Source organism: Odocoileus virginianus, chromosome 33 (genome assembly GCF_023699985.2).
Source record: "Odocoileus virginianus isolate 20LAN1187 ecotype Illinois chromosome 33, Ovbor_1.2, whole genome shotgun sequence".
NCBI classification, from domain to species: Eukaryota; Metazoa; Chordata; class Mammalia; order Artiodactyla; family Cervidae; genus Odocoileus; species Odocoileus virginianus.
The window spans coordinates 3,389,040-3,405,015 of record NC_069706.1 but is presented as its reverse complement, the minus strand read 5'-3'; the positions used below and the strand labels follow the sequence as shown (position 1 = coordinate 3,405,015).

Below are 15,976 nucleotides of genomic sequence, written 5' to 3'. Positions count from 1 at the left end.
GCTAAGATCTGGGCACTGACCAGCTCAACCAGGGATGAATGATGTGAGTGAAAGTCCAGTTAGAGCCGCTGAAGGGACCAGCGTCTGCCCCACTGGATCCAGTGTTAGGGCAGGGGACGTCCGAGATCACTTTGTTCCCCTGCTCCCCCTTCCCCCTGACCAGGCAGTGGTCAGATCAGGTCAGGAAAGGCAGTTCTGAGCCCAGTTCACCCTCCAGAGCCCGAGGGTAATTAGAGGCCGTGTTGCTCACAGGTGACCGGCCCCGGGCACTCAAGGAAGCTGTTGGAGACACCCAGGGCCCCACCCAGCTTCCCAGTCTGCCCTGGCTCCCTTCCAGCGAGGGTGGGGGCAGGTGGGCAGGGGAGCGGGTGGGCTGGGCCCTTTGTTGCCTGGGTGAGGGCCTGAGGCAGCTGCCGCAGCTGGGTGACCTCTGGCCGCTGGGACCACCGCGAGGGCGGCGGGGTTCCATCTGAGGGTCTGTGTCGGTGTCAAGGTGGGGGCCCAGGCCCTTGGGTCCCCAGGGACGTGACACCAGACCAGGAGCGGGGAACAGAGGAAGCCGCCTGTCCGAGTTCTCGGCTGTCCCCCCGCCTTCCTCCCCCCAACTCTTGGCCTGGAAGGAGGCACTCACAGGGCTGGGGGGCTGCCGGGGACCCTGCAGGGCCCAGGAGAGAAAGGGGAGTAAACCCCTGGGCAAGAGAGTGGCAGGGAGGCCGGGGGCTTCCAGCCTGGCCCCTCTGCCCCCAGCCTCTGCCGTGCCCCAGGGCCTGCCTGGGGAATGGGGGGACAGAGAATGCGGAGGCTGGGAAGCAGGGCAGGAAGGAGCCCTTGCCCTCGGCCCCTGGCTCAGGCTCGGGCACAGGGGCTGAGAAATGCTGCCAATGGGGGTGCCCGGCCTCTATGATGCCATCAAGGCCCAGGAGCTGGGTGACTGAGGCAATGGCCCTAGTGCAATCCGGGAGCGCCCAGCTGACTCTGCTGGGTGGGGATAGAGGGATGGAGGGATGGAGGGGGTCCTCAGCTCCAGCGCCTCCTCTGCACCTTCCCTGGCCTGTTGTCTAGGCTGTTAGAGCGAGACCACAGACAAAACCTACGTGGGGGGCTTGGGGGGTCTTCCTGGTGCTGCTGAGCATGGGAGGAGAGCAGGGCTGAGGTGCTGAAGGTGGGGCATCTCCCTTGCGCCCAGGGCCTGGCACAGTCATGGGGGAAAGCAGCTGGGCAGATGGAAATAGTGTCAGTCACGTCTGACTCCATGGCCCCATGGACTGCAGCCCACCAGGCTCGTCTGCCCATGGGATTCTCCAGCCAAGAATACTGGAGTGGGTTGCCATTTCCTCCCCACCCCCCCCTCCATGGGTCGAACTCAGGTTTCCTGCCTTGCAGATGGGTTCTTTACTAAGCCACCAGGGAAGCCTTGAGCAGATGGAGGACCCTAGGAAAGAAAGGCTGGGAAGCGTGGGCATGTCGGGAGCACAGGGAGAGAGGGTGGGTGGAGGGTCCCCGGACACCAGCCTGGATGCCGCTGCTCCCCTCGGTCACAGGGACTTGACTGTATTCCCACGACCGGCTGTCTCTCTCCCCCAGGTCTCTGATGCCCCTGCTGGACCCAGACTCAGGTCTCCTGGTCCTGGCGGGAAAGGTGAGGAGAACCCACCCACGTTGGGCCAGACCTGGCCTCAGCTGGCAAAGTGGGGAGCGTAGGATGCTCGCCGCCCCCATACAGAGGCGGGGAGCTGGGTCAGTGCTGCCCGGGCTCCGGCCCTTGCCAGGGGCTGCGGGCACACAGTCAGAGTCACAGCCTAGAGTGTGAGCTCCCCGAGGATGAGGCTGGGAACGGAGCAGACGAGCACCCAGCAGGCACTTGTGATACTGATCGCCGGGGGCTGCACCCCAGCTCGGCTGGGCACTTAGTAGGCATCTGCCGTGGTGGTGCTGTGACTCGGTCCTTGAGGAGGGACGGGGTGGTTGGAGTGGAGCCAGGCAGCCCAGACCGCCAGCACAGTCAGCACGTGCTCGGGTGGGCTTCGTTGCAGGGAGAGAACCAGCTCTACTGCTATGAGGCGGCCCCCCAGCAGCCAGCACTGAGCCCGGGTAAGCCCTACCCCACCCCCCGCCCCATGCCCCACACACGCCATCGCCCCCTTCCTCCCCTGGCCCGCCCTGACCCTCCTTTGGCCGCCGTGTCCCCGCCAGTGACCCAGTGCCTCCTGGAGGGCGTGCTGCGGGGAGCGGCCCTCGTGCCCCGGCGGGCGCTGGCCGTCATGGGCTGCGAGGTGCTGCGCGTCCTGCAGCTGAGCGACACGGCCATCGTTCCCATCAGCTACCACGTACCCCGCAAGGTGAGCGGTCCTGGGGGAGGGGCCGGGAGGGCCTGGGGTGGGGGACCCTGAGCTCACCAGCCTGCCCCTGTCTGCCGCCAGACCGCGGAGTTCCATGAAGACCTGTTCCCGGACACCGCAGGCTGTGTGCCCGCCTCCGACCCCCATGCCTGGTGGGCAGGGAGCGACCAGCAGGTAGGGCCAGGGTCTGGCTGACAGCCCCTCTGGCCATGGCTGGCACTCAGTGGCCCGGTGTCCGCCCCCCACCCCTCACCTCCCTGGGGCCCCACCTCTCCTGCCTCCACCACGGACCTCTCCCCACAGGTGCAGAGGGTCAGCCTGCACCCCGCCCTCCGGGCCCACCCCAGCTTCACTTCCTGCCTGGTGCCCCCTGCAGAGCCCACCCCTGCCGTGGCCCGGCCCGCGGGGACACCTGCGGGCGACTCCGACCCCAGCGTGAGTATCAGCAGGGGGCGGGGGTCTGGGCGGGCCGGAGCATGTGGCCTGCCCAGCAGGTGTCAGAAACTCGAGAAGCAGAAGCGAAGGACCCCAGTGTTTTCAAAATTGTGCAAAACGCCTAGGAAGTGAGACTTTCACACACAAAAAAAAGAAATTATAGATTTCTAGCTTCTCTTCAACAACCCTGACCACTCCAGGCCTGCCTTCCCACAAAGTCAGGAGCTGGCAGCTGCCACCCGCTGCCCCGTGTACTAAAGCCTAGCTCACCCCCGTGTCGCCTCCTGCCCCATCAGTGACTGCATCCCCAACCCTGCATCCCGCAGTGGGCTTTCCCGCCTACCCCGGTGTCCCAGGGTGATGACCCTGGACCCTGGCGGGTCCCCCTGGTGGACCACCCACCCACCAGGGGCCGCTGGCTGACCGGGTGCTTCCCCCCCAGGAGGGCTTCTCCTCCCCGCCCAGCTCACTGACCTCGCCCTCCACGCCCTCCAGCCTGGGGCCCTCGCTCACCAGCACCAGCGGCATTGGCACCAGCCCCAGCCAGCGGTCCCTGCAGAGCCTGCTGGGTGAGCGTGACCCCCTAGCACGGGCGCCCTGGGCCACCCTCCTCTGCACCCCAGTCCTGACTCCCCTCCTGTACCAGTCACTTTCTTGTGGGGTGAAGGAAGTCTCGATGGCCTGTACGTTCTGAGGTCTTGGCAGTTGAGTTGGTCGGACCGGCAGAGGCTGGGGCCCTTAGCCGAGGGGAGCAGGCAGCCCAGATTTAGGGCTGGCCCAGGTGCCTCTGCAGGACTTCCCAGGGTGGGCAAGCCAGGGACCCTCACCTCACGCGGCTCCATGTCCCTGCTGCCCCCCGCCCCCCCCCAGGCCCCAGTTCCAAGTTCCGGCACGCTCAGGGCACTGTCCTGCACCGAGACAGCCACATCACCAACCTCAAGGGGCTCAACCTCACCACGCCTGGCGAGAGTGACGGCTTCTGCGCCAACCAGCTGCGTGTGGCCGTGCCCCTGCTCAGCAGCGGGGGGCAGGTGGCTGTGCTGGAGGTGAGGGCCAGCCCCGCCACGCTGTCCCCATGTCCCCCTGCAGGATGTTGAAGGCGTCGAGTGCTCACGCCAGCTCACCTTCTCTAAGCTCAAACCATGTGTCAGGCGCCCCGCCCAGTACCCCGTGGTGGGGGTGCCGCTCTTATCCCCGTCTTACAGATGAGAGTGGTGAGGCACAGGGAAGCCAAGTGACCCGTGGGGTCACACGCCGTGTAAGTGTGGAGCTGGGAATCAAACCCAGGCCCCCTGAGCCCCGAGCCTGAGCTCTTCCCACCGCCCCAGCCGTCCCCCCTCACTTCCCACGGGCCTCACGGTTGGCACGGGGCTCAGAGCACAAGGTGACTGAGCAGAGAGCTTGGGCATCACCCGGGGAGGTCATCAGCTGCAGAGGGTGAGGCCCAGGCATGCCGCTTGCCCTGCAGCCACTGGGACCGGGCTCTCTTGCCTGTTACTGATGGGCCTCGGGGTGGGGGCACCTCCCACAGCTGCGGAAGCCCGGCCGTCTGCCCGACACTGCACTGCCCACGCTGCAGAATGGGGTGGCCGTGACCGATCTGGCCTGGGACCCCTTTGACCCCCACCGCCTTGCCGTGGGTAAGGAGGCTGGGCTGGGCTTGAGGGAGGGACCTGGGGCCCTAGATGGGGTCAACGGAAGTCTAGGGACCTTGGGCCAGCAGTGACGAGCCTGCGCACCCCACAGCCGGGGAGGACGCCAGGATCCGGCTGTGGCGGGTGCCCCCCGAGGGCCTGCAGGAGGTGCTCACTACGCCTGAGGCTGTACTCACAGGTGAGGGGGGCCCGGGTAGGGGCTGGGGGGTGGGCAGAGGCTCTTGGGGGGCTCAGTGTCACCCCACGCCTCAACCCCAGGCCACACGGAGAAGATCTATTCTCTGCGCTTCCACCCGCTGGCGGCTGACGTGCTGGCTTCTTCCTCCTATGACCTCACCGTTCGGATTTGGGACCTCAAGGTCGGGGCCGAGAGGCTGAGGCTGCAGGGCCACCGGGATCAGGTAGGACAGTTCTGGGGGGCAGGTGCCCAGCCGTGGGGCGAGAGGCTGCTTCTCACGTTCCCACCTGCCCCCAGATCTTTGGCTTGGCCTGGAGCCCCGATGGGCAGCAGCTGGCCACTGTCTGCAAAGACGGGCGCTTGCGGATCTACGAGCCCCGGGGTAGCTCTGAGCCCCTGCAGGTGAGCAGGATAGGCTGGGGGCGGCCCTCAGACCCGGTGGGGGTTCCGGCCAAGCCTCATATGCTGTATCCTAACAGGAAGGCCCAGGGCCCGAGGGGGCCCGTGGAGCCCGCGTTGTGTGGGTGTGTGACGGTCACTATCTCTTGGTGTCAGGCTTTGACAGGTGAGGACTCTGGGATCACCATTCCCATCCCCAGACCTCAGCATCCACTGTGCCCCGTCCCCAAGATACACGTACACCTGTCAAGTGTGCAGAAGCTGTTCCCTCCCTCACTTATTGGATGGATGGTTGGGTGGACAGATGGATGGATGAATGGGTGGGTGGGTGAATGGATGGTTGGATAGATGGATGGTTGGGTGGATGGATGGATGGATGGGTAGGTGGATGGTTGGATGGATGGGTGGGTCAGTGAATGGATGGTGGGGTGGATGGATGGGTGAATGGATGGATGGATGAGAGGGAGAGAGATGGGGAGGAATCAACTGGGGATCCAAAGGGATGAAATCTGTCCCAGGTGCAAGGAGCCCATTCCTGGTGGGGACCAGATGAAGCACACAAAACAGAACCAAGCCTCCTGGAGAGACCCAGGGGATGGGCATTTGATGCTCTGGAGGGAGGATCGGGGGGCGGGGGGGCCTCCTAAGATAGGTATCTCTGACCTGGGTCACAAAGGGACTGATAACCACAGATCCAGAGGAGAGGGCAGTGGACTCTGGGTGGAATGGGCTGTAGCAAGGGCCCTAGAGCAGAATGCTGGGGGAAAAGCCCAGACGCGCTGGAGTCCTTGTCGTGCCTGCCCCGGGCCCCTCCCGCTTTGAGGACCTGCTTCTGTCCCCCTGCAGCCGAAGTGAGCGCCAGCTCCTCCTGTACTCAGCCGAGGCCCTGGCTGCTGGCCCCTCCGCAGTGCTGGGGCTGGACGTGGCTCCCTCGACCCTGCTGCCCAGCTATGACCCGGACACCGGCCTGGTGCTGCTCACGGGCAAGGTGGGCTGGGGCGCACAGGGGGCTTTGGGCAGGTATGGGGGGTAGGCACCTGAAGCTAGCCGCTTCACTGCCGCCATCCCCCTAGGGCGATACCCGCGTGTTCCTGTATGAGCTGCTCCCCGAGTCCCCCTTCTTCCTGGAGTGCAACAGCTTCACATCGCCCGATCCCCACAAGGTGAGCCGGCCGGCGGACTCTGGGTCCCCCAGGTAGGACCGCTGGCTCTCCGCCCTCTAGTGGCCATGTGGGCGAACTGCACAGGCCCATGGGACCTGCGGGTCACCCAGCCACCTTGGGAACTGGTTGTTAAACTCACCCATCACTGAAAATTAAGCTACGTGAGGATAAGTTTTATGAACCCACAAATAAGTTGCATTAAAGACCAAGGCAATAGATACTTAATTTATCACTTCGTAATTTATTTGACTTCACTGTTATTTGTGCTGTTGAGGTTACTTAATCTGTGGGCCCTTGTCTGCCAGAGATCCATCACGAGCTGTTATGGCACTTCTCTTCCTGTATCTGCATTCCCCCAGTCACATTGCTGGCGTGAAGTTGGCCAGGCGGGCAGTTTTTACACCATGGAACTAGGCAAATGCTACAAACCAGGGCATTTTTCCTCCCAAGAGCTAGTTTTTAAACATCATACCACCGTCTAGGGCTAGGCCTTGCTCCTGGAGGTCCTAAGTGAGGGGTACTGGGGGTCCGGGTGCCAGCGAACTCTGGACTCTAGCGTCAGCCGTGGCTCAGCTGGTAATCAATCTGCCTGCAGTGTGGGAGACCTGGGTTTAATCCCTGGGTTGGGACGATCCCCTGGAGAACGGAAAGGCTGCCCACTCCAGTATCCTGACCTGGAGAATTCCATGAACTATACATTCCATGGGGTCGCAAAGAGTCAAACACGACTGAGCAACTTTCACTTTCTCACACTCCCCTGCCACCCCAGGGATTCATCCTCCTGCCCAAGACAGAGTGTGACGTGCGGGAGGTGGAGTTCGCTCGATGCCTACGACTTCGCCAGACCTCCCTGGAGCCTGTTGCCTTCCGGCTGCCCCGAGTCAGGGTGAGTTGGGGACGAAGCATGCCAACGCCCAGCCCCCCCACTCCCTGGACCCTGTCAGGGGCTTTGGGGCCTGGCTGGTCTTGTCACCAGACTGCCCCACCCACTGCTTTGTGGGGCATCTGCACCCCTTATGCTGCTGACATTCTGAGCCCCATAGAAACCTCAGATTGGGGTCCTGGGTCTCACCATGCCCCCATCCCAGTGGAGGCATATGTGCCCTGGGTCTCTGCTCAGCGCCTCAGAGCAGCCCCTTCCTCCATCACTGCAGAAAGAATTCTTCCAGGACGACGTGTTTCCCGACACCGCCGTAAGCTGGGAGCCGGCGCTCAGCGCTGAGGCCTGGCTGGGAGGTGCTAACGGGCAGCCCCGGCTTCTCAGCCTGCAGCCCCCCGGCATGACCCCAGGTAGGGTGAGGGCCTGGGGGATGGGGGAGAGGAGGGTGGAGGGGAGCAGGTGGGGGTTGGAGAAAGGGGCCGAAGGTCCAAGTCTGACTCTCCACCCCTGCTGGCACGCAGGAAGCTCTAGCGTTCCTGGGGATGGGTGGCTATGCTTTAGAGTTGGTGTCTGAGCCCCTAGAGGGTAGAGCCCAGGGTCTGTGTTTCTGTCAGAAGCCCCCCGCCCCAAATACGCATGAGCACATGCACATAGCCTGGTGCCGAGGGCAGGCCACGTGAACCAAGGGTTGAGTAGCTGTGAATGCCACCTGTAGACTCTGCCACGGAATCCCCTACGGGCTAGAACCCAGGGGTCAGACCAGGAAGCCTGGTCCCAAGGGGCCACTCTCCTGCCTGATGCTTGTCCCTGGTCCCGCCCCAGTGAGCCAGGCCCCCCGTGAAGCCCCTGCCCGGCGGGCCCCCTCCTCAGTCTACCTGGAAGAGAAGTCAGACCAGCAGAAGAAAGAAGAGGTAGGCGGGGAGAGGGCTGGCGGCAGTGGGGGAAGGGATCCTGGCTGCACCTGGCGTAGCCTTTCAGCTCTCTAGTCTGACCCCGACTGGGCCAGGAGTCGGTGTCACCCATCTGTCAGTTGGACAGCTTGATGGGGAGGTCTTCCAAAATTCTGAAACTGATCGGCGTTGGGGGACAGGGCTCAGGAAGCCAGGGAAGGGCAGGGAGAGGCCCTACCCTGGCCTGGCCGGGCTCAACCCAACCAGACCCAAGTGCACTTGGGACCTCCATATGCAGAGTCTGCCATTCACTTCCCATCTCTTGTTCCGTCCACCCTGTCCCCAGCTGCTGAGCGCCATGGTGGCGAAGCTGGGGAACCGGGAGGACCCGCTCCCACAGGACTCCTTTGAAGGTGTGGACGAGGACGAGTGGGTGAGTGGACTGGTTGGGGGGCCAGCATCCTCTCCCGTCCCTCCCCGACTTACACCAGCCGCCTGCTCGCCCACCCCCGCCTCCCGGACCCTTCCAACTCCCCCCCACTTCTTGGTTCATCTCCCCAGGACTAGCCTGCCCACCAGCCACCTCTAGCCTCACCCTCCACTGCTGCCTCTGGGAAAGCCTGGTGACCCTGCACACCTCACCTCTCTCCCTCAAACTGGAAGCCACCTCCTGGCCCTGGCACACCTCATCCCAGAAGCCCTGGCTTCCTTTGAGTCTTGGGCATTTCCATGGCCTCTGGGCCCTGCTGCAGTCACCATGGGTTGTCTGCATCTCTGCTCTTTCTAGGACTGGGCGCTTCTCCTCACTGCCTGCTAGCATGTGGAGCCAGGGGCTTGGGGGTGGGGTGGGGTGAGGGCTCAGGGGCACGTCCCTGGGCAGGCGCTGGGCTCCTTGTGCCCCTACTCTGACCTGGGCTGGTCCCAGCTTGGGCTGGCTTCGCTCAGCACCTTCAGTCATCACATGCCGTCCCATCTTGCCTGCTGCCCCAGTTCCAGTCAAGGGTCTAGGGGGCTGGCCCCCCAACCTGGCCATTTGGAGCAGCTCCAGCCTCAGGGGCCTGGGACCAGTTACCCTGCTCCCCAAGCTTGAAGCCAGGAGAAATGGGTGTCACAGAGCTAATAGCCCATTTAAGGGGGTGTGAGCCCCGCAGGGACTGGCCTGCACGTGTCCTGGATGTTTTCAACAATTAAACTTTTCTAAGCTGGCCACCATGGTGCCGCTGTGGTCTCTGGGCTGGCTGGAAGGGGAGGGGGACAGCAGTAAGGGTGATGGTGGTCTGGCCCTGGGCTCCGCCTGGTCCCAGGCCTCACTCTGCTCCTGCTGGGAGTTCATTCATTCATCCGACACATGGGTACCTGGCCGGGTTCTCTCTGGATGGCAGCTCCGGTCTTGAACGGGAGAGACAAGGCTTCTCAAGGCACTTGGCACAGCTTTAGTAGGCAAAGGGGAGCCGGACTCTGCTCAAGTTTGCAGATAGACAGTGTGCAGAGAACTGTGAAGTAAACTTCATGGAAGGGAGTCCCTGGGATGCTGGGGGAGACTGTGGTCAGGGTTTGAGAAGTGATGAAGTTAAGAGATAAGACCTAAGGGTCACAAAGCCATGGAGAGAGCCCTGAGAAGAACGTTTCAGATGAAAGGAAGGGCACTGAGGAAGACTGCGTTTGGAGACTCAGGAAAGGAAAGAAGGGTGGTGGCCCAGAACACGGTAGGAGGCAGCCGGAGGTTAGGAATCCATCTGCCAATGCAGGGGACATGGGTTCGATCCCTGGTCTGAGACGATTCCACATGCCGTGGAGCAGCTAAGCCTGTGCACCACAACTGCTGAGCCCACATTCCAGAGCCCGTTCTCTGCAGCAGGAGTGTGGCGCCGCTCACCCGAACTAGAGAAAACCTGTGTGCAGCAAGAAAGACCCAGTACAGTTGAAAATAAAGCAAATAAGATTTTTTTTTAAAAAGCCATTCTTAAAAAAAAAAAAAGAAAAAGCCATTCTTCCAGGTGCTGATGCCGAAGAATAGAGAAAAGGAGAAAAGAGGTCTTGCCCACCAGGAATCCACATTCTAGTGGGAGGGAACAGATAAATGGTATGATTTGATAGAATGTGATGAGAGTTTCAGAAATAAAAAAAATAGGGATCAAGAATGGAGGTTTAAACCAGAGGCATGTGTGTTGAGTCGCTTCAGTCGTGTCCGACCCTTTGTGACCCTATAGACTAGCCCGCCAGGTTCCTCTGTCCATGGGATTCTCCAGGTAAGAATGCTGGAGCAGGTTACCATTTCCTTCTCCAGAGGATCTTCCCAACCGAGCGATCAAACCCACCTTGCTTATATCTCCTGCATTGGCAGGTGGGTCCTTTACCACTAGCGCCACCTGGCAAAACCATATAGTATGATTCCATTTTTGTGAAACACCCATAGAAAGAGGAGGCAGTGAGTGGTCACCAGGGTCTAGGGAAGGGGGAAATGGGTAATGAAAGCTCATGAGTGTGGAGTTTTAAGCAGGGAATGAAAATGTTCTGGAACTATCGGAGATAGTTGCATGATTCTTGAGTATGTGAAAAAGCACTGAATTGTGAATTTCGAAGGGGTGAATTGTATGGGGTGTGATTATCTTCCAATAAAGCTGTTAGTATTAGAAAAACAAAGAGGAACTTTCCTGACAGTCCAGTGGTTAGGACCCCACGGTTTCACTCCCAAGGCCATGGGTTCAGTCCCCGGTGGGGAACTAAGAGCTCCTAGGTAGTGTGGTGCAACCAAAAATTTTAAAAAGCAAAGGAATGGAGTACAAGTTGCAGCCCTGGTAGGGGTCAAGGTGGCCTCACTGAGAAGGTGACTTTGGAACAAAGACTTGGAGGAGTGAGAAGAGCCTTCCTCCCCAGACAGAAGGAACCTGGAATGAAACCGGTTTTTCTTTTTTTTTTTAACGACTAGTTATTTTTTTATAATTTGTTAATTTATTTGGCTGCGTCGGGTCTTAGTTGCTGCACATGGTATCTTTGTTGTCCTGAGGGGTCAGCAGTTGTTGCCTGGGCCTAGTTGCCCCTGTGGCATGTGGGGTCTTAGGTCCGGGACTGGGGATCGAACCCCTGTCCACTGCGCTGCAAGGTGGATTCTTAACCATTGGACCACCAGGGATGTCCCCGAAGCCTTTTTTTGTTTTCCTGTCTTCTTAAATATTGGTGAGAATTTAGCATCTTACTCCTTATTACGTTTGTGAAATGTATGGTTATTTCATGTCTTTAAGTCCCAAATATTTTGGCAAAATGAAGGAAGAAGTAGCTCCCCGCCCCGGATAGAACAGGTGTTATTCTTTGTTCCTAGCACACCAGGGTAGTCACGGGCGGGGTCTACGTGGTCCTAAGCCTCCGGAGGTTTCCCAGCGCTGGAGGCGGACGCAGACCCCGCCCAAAACCCCGCCCACAGACCTTAGGTTTCCTCCCACGCCCCGCCCTTTGGAGCAACGCGCATGCCCGGCGCATGCGCTCTTCGCAGACTCCCTTAACCTTTGACCCACCGGCCGCCCTTGAGCCGGGGCTGGGGGGCCAGGAAGTCAGACCCCCGGGCCCGCGAAGCTGAGTCGCCGCCATGGTGAGACCCTACGTGGAGGGGAGGAGAGGCCGGGAGTGGGGGCCGGGCCGAGCAGCTCCGGTCGGGCTGCGGGCGCCACTCGCCCCGCTGTGTGCCCGGCGGGAAGCCGACACTAGGCGGGGGTCGCCGCCTGGCGTCCTGCGGCGGGCTCTGGCGAGTTCGGGGCCCAGGAAGAGCCTTCTGGCCGGAGGGCGGGGCGGGCCGGGGAATACCGAGCAGATGCGGTCGCCGCGTGCACCAGCCATATGCAGGGGGTCCTTGCTCGATCCCCGAGCTAGTTGATGGTGTCGCCCCATTATCGTTCCCATTTGAAAGCTGGTTAATCGGGCTCCGAGACTTTTCACGAGCAAGTGGCAGAAGTGGGACTTGACCCTGCGACACCGATAATTGAGCGTATCTGGGGTACCGTTGGCATCCCGAGCCAGCCCACAGATGTGGGCCACCCTGGCTGAGTCAGGCCACAGGGGACCTTTACCAGTGCAGAGTCCTGAGGTCTATCCCCCGATAGAGGATTGTTCCCCAAGTTATTGAGGCACTGGGTTTGAGGAGCCACTTAACTGATCGTGATAAGGTGAGAGCTTTCAAGTGCCAGGCCCCGAGCTGACGCTTAGGTAGATTCACATTTAATGCTTAAGCAGATGCCCTCATTGTCCCCATCTCACAGGTAAACAACCTGGAGCTCAGAGAATCTGACTTCTCGAGTCTCTCATCCTGGTTTTAACTGAGACTACACACGTAGGGGCACATTGTTCTTAGAACCTTGTAATAGTCACTGCCTTTTCCTGAGGACCACTCCCCCCTACCCCCCAGCTGGGTCCCTCACAGATATTTCTGCGTGTGACTCAGTCAGCCTTGAGGGACTGAATAAAACGTGGCCCCCGAGGAGTTTGTACCTTTAAGGAGAAAGCCAATGAATCCATAAAATAGGACAGTATATTAATGGGAAAAGAAAGATAGTGCAGAATGGGTTGGTAGAAATGGGGGGAGCCTGGGAAGGTTTCACTCCAGGAAATGGGGGTGATGTGAGCTTTGTTTTTTTTTTTTTGGTGATGGCATGTGGGATCTTAGTTCCCTGACCAGGGATCAAACCTGTAACCCCCTGCATTGGAAACATGGTGTCTTAACCACTGGACAGCCAGCTGTGTCCAAGCTAAATCTTGAAGGATGTTGGGGTTTGACAATATTGGCATAGAAAGGAGGGTATTCAGTGGATTAGTAGGTATGGCATTTGTTGGGGGAGAGAAAGTGAAAATGCTGTGTGCAGCTCATTGAAGATCCTAAAAAGTGCTGAATTGTGCACTTGAAAAGAGTGCCCCGAGGTATATGAATTCAGAGCTACAGAGACTTTGGAGTAAAGAAGTAGGGGAACTGATCTTGGAGTCAGGGAGTAAAGGGTGTGGCTGTAGTGCGTGGGGTGGAGAGTGGTGAGGGAAGATAAAAGCAGAAAAGTCCTCTGTAACCAGACGGAGCTGGGGGTGGACTGTATTGGCTGCAGCAGAAGTGGGGAGTTGCGTGTGTGTGTGTGTGTGTGTGTGTGTCGTGGGAAGGCCGGAACCCTCCTTCAGTAGAAGGAATGGGAGGCATTGGGAAGCCCTGTCTAGTGTCACATTCATTCAGATATGTATTGGGCACCCACTGGTGCTCACCACAGCCCAGACCCTGGACGTGCCCTGGCAGATGTGACGGTCCTGGCCCTGAGCTCCTCCTGCCTGGTTGTGATGCCCGCAGCTGTTTGCAGGCGCCCTGGGCGAAGAGAGCCTCCTTTCTATCCCGGTGTGTCCTTGATAAGAGGGCAGGTCCATGCTGGCTCGGCTCACCAGCCCAAGAAACTGCCGTGAAGGGAGCTTTGCACGTCAGTCTGTCCGGAGCCGAGCTCCCTTCTTCATGCACTTGCCTTGGGACAAAGCGCGTCCCCGAGCACCCCCCAGCCCCCACGCCGCCTGCGGGCCTTCGCCAGGTGCAGGGCTCCAGTCCCCAGACAGGGCAGCGCAGGCGTGTGGTGGTGCACTCTCTCAAGTGTGGCAACAGGAGGGGAGGTCCGAGGCCTGACGGGATCTCCTGGCCAAGGGAATCCTCGGAACCCCTGGCAGGCCTGTCTCTGTCCCTCAGGCAGGACCAGCTGTCCACCTCAGAGCCTCCTGCCCCATGTGGGAGAGGCTTCAGGCAAGCCGGGCTGGGGAGGAAGCCAGGTGAGACTCTCCCACCGGAAGCGCATCCTTGTTGGCCTTTTCACCTCAGCACCTGCAGCCCTGCCCTCCCTCTGACCACTGGCGAGTCTTCAGAGAGCTTTGCCTTTTGGTGTGAAATATGGGGCTTGTGAAATCCAAACTCACTTCTCATTTGGCCCGGAACCACACCCACCTCCCCCAGCAAGGAGAGGTGGCCCAGCATGGCCAGTTCCGGAGTCTGGGTTCCACTGAAATCTGACAAGCCTGTCTCTGGCCTCTGAGTTGGGTCCTGATCCTTGTGTTGTTTGGTCGCCATCCCCGCCGACCCTGCGTGAGGTGGGCAGCCTGGGGACAGCACAGCTGAGGGCACGGGCCGTGGGTTTTCTGCCCATCTTCCTCCCGGGTGCCAGCTGTGTGTCCTCAGGTTGGTCACTAAACCCCTCTGTTTCGGTGTCTCTCGCTGTTGGGATCAGATGGCACAATGGGTAGAATGTGTCCGTCACAGTGCTCGGCACCCTGGCTAAGTTCTTGCTGGACACAAGAACTTGTGTCCGTGGTGACCTGCAGCGAGCACTTGCCAGTGTCCTCCATGCGCCCACGTGTGTGCCGTTTCACACACGCGTGCTGTCTGTCTGTTATCCCTGGTCACAGGAAGGTCTGCATGTTTCCCGTCTCAGCCACCTTCCTCGTCTTGCCCCTTACTGTTTCACAAGTCCGCCAGGCTCTTGGCTGCTCCCAGGCGTCCCCTGCACTCCCCTAGTGTGGGCTCCCCCTGGTCCCTCTGCCTGGAAAGCCCCCGTGTTACCATCGTGATCCTACCTGCCCGGGAGAAGTGCCCTCACCCCCCAGAGTCCCCACGTCCTTCCTGAAGGCTCCTCCCTCCGTTGACCGTGCACACCTCTGGTCCTGCTTGATGCCCCACTCACCTCCGTGGGGCACTGGACCACGTGGTCTCGGAGTGGAAGCCCCCCACTCTGCACGGCAGTGGGGGGATTCCCACAGGGCTGGGTCCTGTGTGTCTGACACCCTGGCGCTGACCCTCAGGCGGGGTTTGAGTGAAGCAGTGGAGGAACGGAGGCCGGGCCTACTCTCCTTCTCCACTTGGTCCCTGCTGTGTTTGTCCACATGCCCACCTCGTGGGCTCTCCGTCTCGAGGGCGGAGGGCATTTTGCTTTCTTGCTGTGTCGGATGGAATGGACTTGAATAATGTGGGGAGAATCAGAATGGCCCTGCATCCCACCACCAGCAGGTGAAGGCTGGACCCGCCAAGCTCAGATGCAATGGCCGAGCTGGCGGTGAGTCCGGGACTGACCCCAAGTTCTGGCTCCCTGGCCATGTTGCCTTGGCTCCTGTCCGCCTTGTCCGAAGGCTGAGGGAGAGACCTGTCTCCCTCTGGGGGACTCTTTCGGGTCCCTGCCCCCAAAAACTCGAGACTGCTGTCCTGTGAGCCTCCGATGCCTCCCAGAGCAGAAGCTTATATCAGGTGCTGGGAGGAAGTGGCCTGTGGCTGCCGCTCTAGGGGCCCTCACCTCTGCTCTCCAGCAGCCTTGGCACTCACCCAGCACCTCCAGGACTCATCTTGGGGGCCCTGAGAACGCAGTCTGCTGACAGGTGCCTCCTTTGCCTACAGGCCAAGTACCTGGCCCAGATAATTGTGATGGGCGCGCAGGTGGTGGGCAGGGCCTTTGCCCGGGCCTTGCGGCAGGAGTTTGCAGGTAAGCTTGGGTTCCTGTCTCCCTGGGCTGGGAGATCCTGCTTGGGTCTGATTTTCCCAGTAGCTGTGGGCCCCCCCACGCTGGGCCACCTGTGAATGCAGGGACCCTCTGCGGGCTGTATCCTGGCAGCTTGGGTAGCCTGGGGTACTTACTGTTGGGGGCAGTGCTTGACCTTGGGACATCCCCAGAGAAGGGAGACCTGATGGACACAAGCATCCAGCCAGGAGTGGGCACGCTGGCCCTCCTGCCCGCCTGTTTTTGCAAATAAAGTTTTATTGGAACAGTCAGCCACAGTCCAGTAATTGCAGCACAGACTAATTGACCTGCAGAATCTAAAATATATTCTCTGACCCTTTAAGCAAAAGTGTACTGGCTTCTGAATCGAGAGGTCACCCAAGGTGGCCTACTTCAGTGGCCTCTGTGACCACGGGGCCACCAGGTCTCAGCTGTGCTGCCACCCCTGCCTGCAGCCTCACTCTGCTCCCCTAGCAGCCTAAGCTCCCCGACTTGCTGCGTGCCCGGGGTGAGAGGGTGGGGAAGATGAGGGACAGGGTCATCTCCTGCTCTA

General features: G+C 60.3%; 1 protein-coding gene across 12 annotated transcripts in view; it reads left to right on the top strand.

Annotated features, from left to right (window-relative positions):
- Positions 1–15,976, top strand: part of CORO7 (coronin 7) — a 65,572-nt gene that overhangs the window by 44,081 nt on the left and 5,515 nt on the right. For 9 of the 12 annotated variants that reach the window (XR_011485370.1, XR_011485369.1, XM_070460689.1 and 6 more), the window contains 19 exons: positions 1,585–1,639; positions 2,034–2,091; positions 2,194–2,339; positions 2,421–2,513; positions 2,643–2,774; positions 3,217–3,343; positions 3,645–3,820; positions 4,306–4,414; positions 4,521–4,607; positions 4,688–4,830; positions 4,905–5,009; positions 5,087–5,172; positions 5,853–5,994; positions 6,080–6,169; positions 6,939–7,055; positions 7,324–7,459; positions 7,872–7,960; positions 8,286–8,372; positions 15,324–15,408. Coding sequence is in view for 10 of the 12 variants with exons in the window: in XM_070460689.1 (XP_070316790.1) it covers positions 1,585–1,639; positions 2,034–2,091; positions 2,194–2,339; positions 2,421–2,513; positions 2,643–2,774; positions 3,217–3,343; positions 3,645–3,820; positions 4,306–4,414; positions 4,521–4,607; positions 4,688–4,830; positions 4,905–5,009; positions 5,087–5,172; positions 5,853–5,994; positions 6,080–6,169; positions 6,939–7,055; positions 7,324–7,459; positions 7,872–7,960; positions 8,286–8,372; positions 15,324–15,408 (2,063 nt within the window). In the remaining 2 variants the exon portion in view is untranslated. Of the gene's footprint in view, positions 1–1,584; positions 1,640–2,033; positions 2,092–2,193; positions 2,340–2,420; positions 2,514–2,642; positions 2,775–3,216; positions 3,344–3,644; positions 3,821–3,862; positions 4,033–4,305; positions 4,415–4,520; positions 4,608–4,687; positions 4,831–4,904; positions 5,010–5,086; positions 5,173–5,852; positions 5,995–6,079; positions 6,170–6,938; positions 7,056–7,323; positions 7,460–7,871; positions 7,961–8,285; positions 8,373–8,500; positions 8,596–11,413; positions 11,526–15,323; positions 15,409–15,976 lie in introns of those variants that run through there. The other 3 variants (XM_070460694.1, XM_070460696.1, XM_070460697.1) reach the window with 3 other exon arrangements.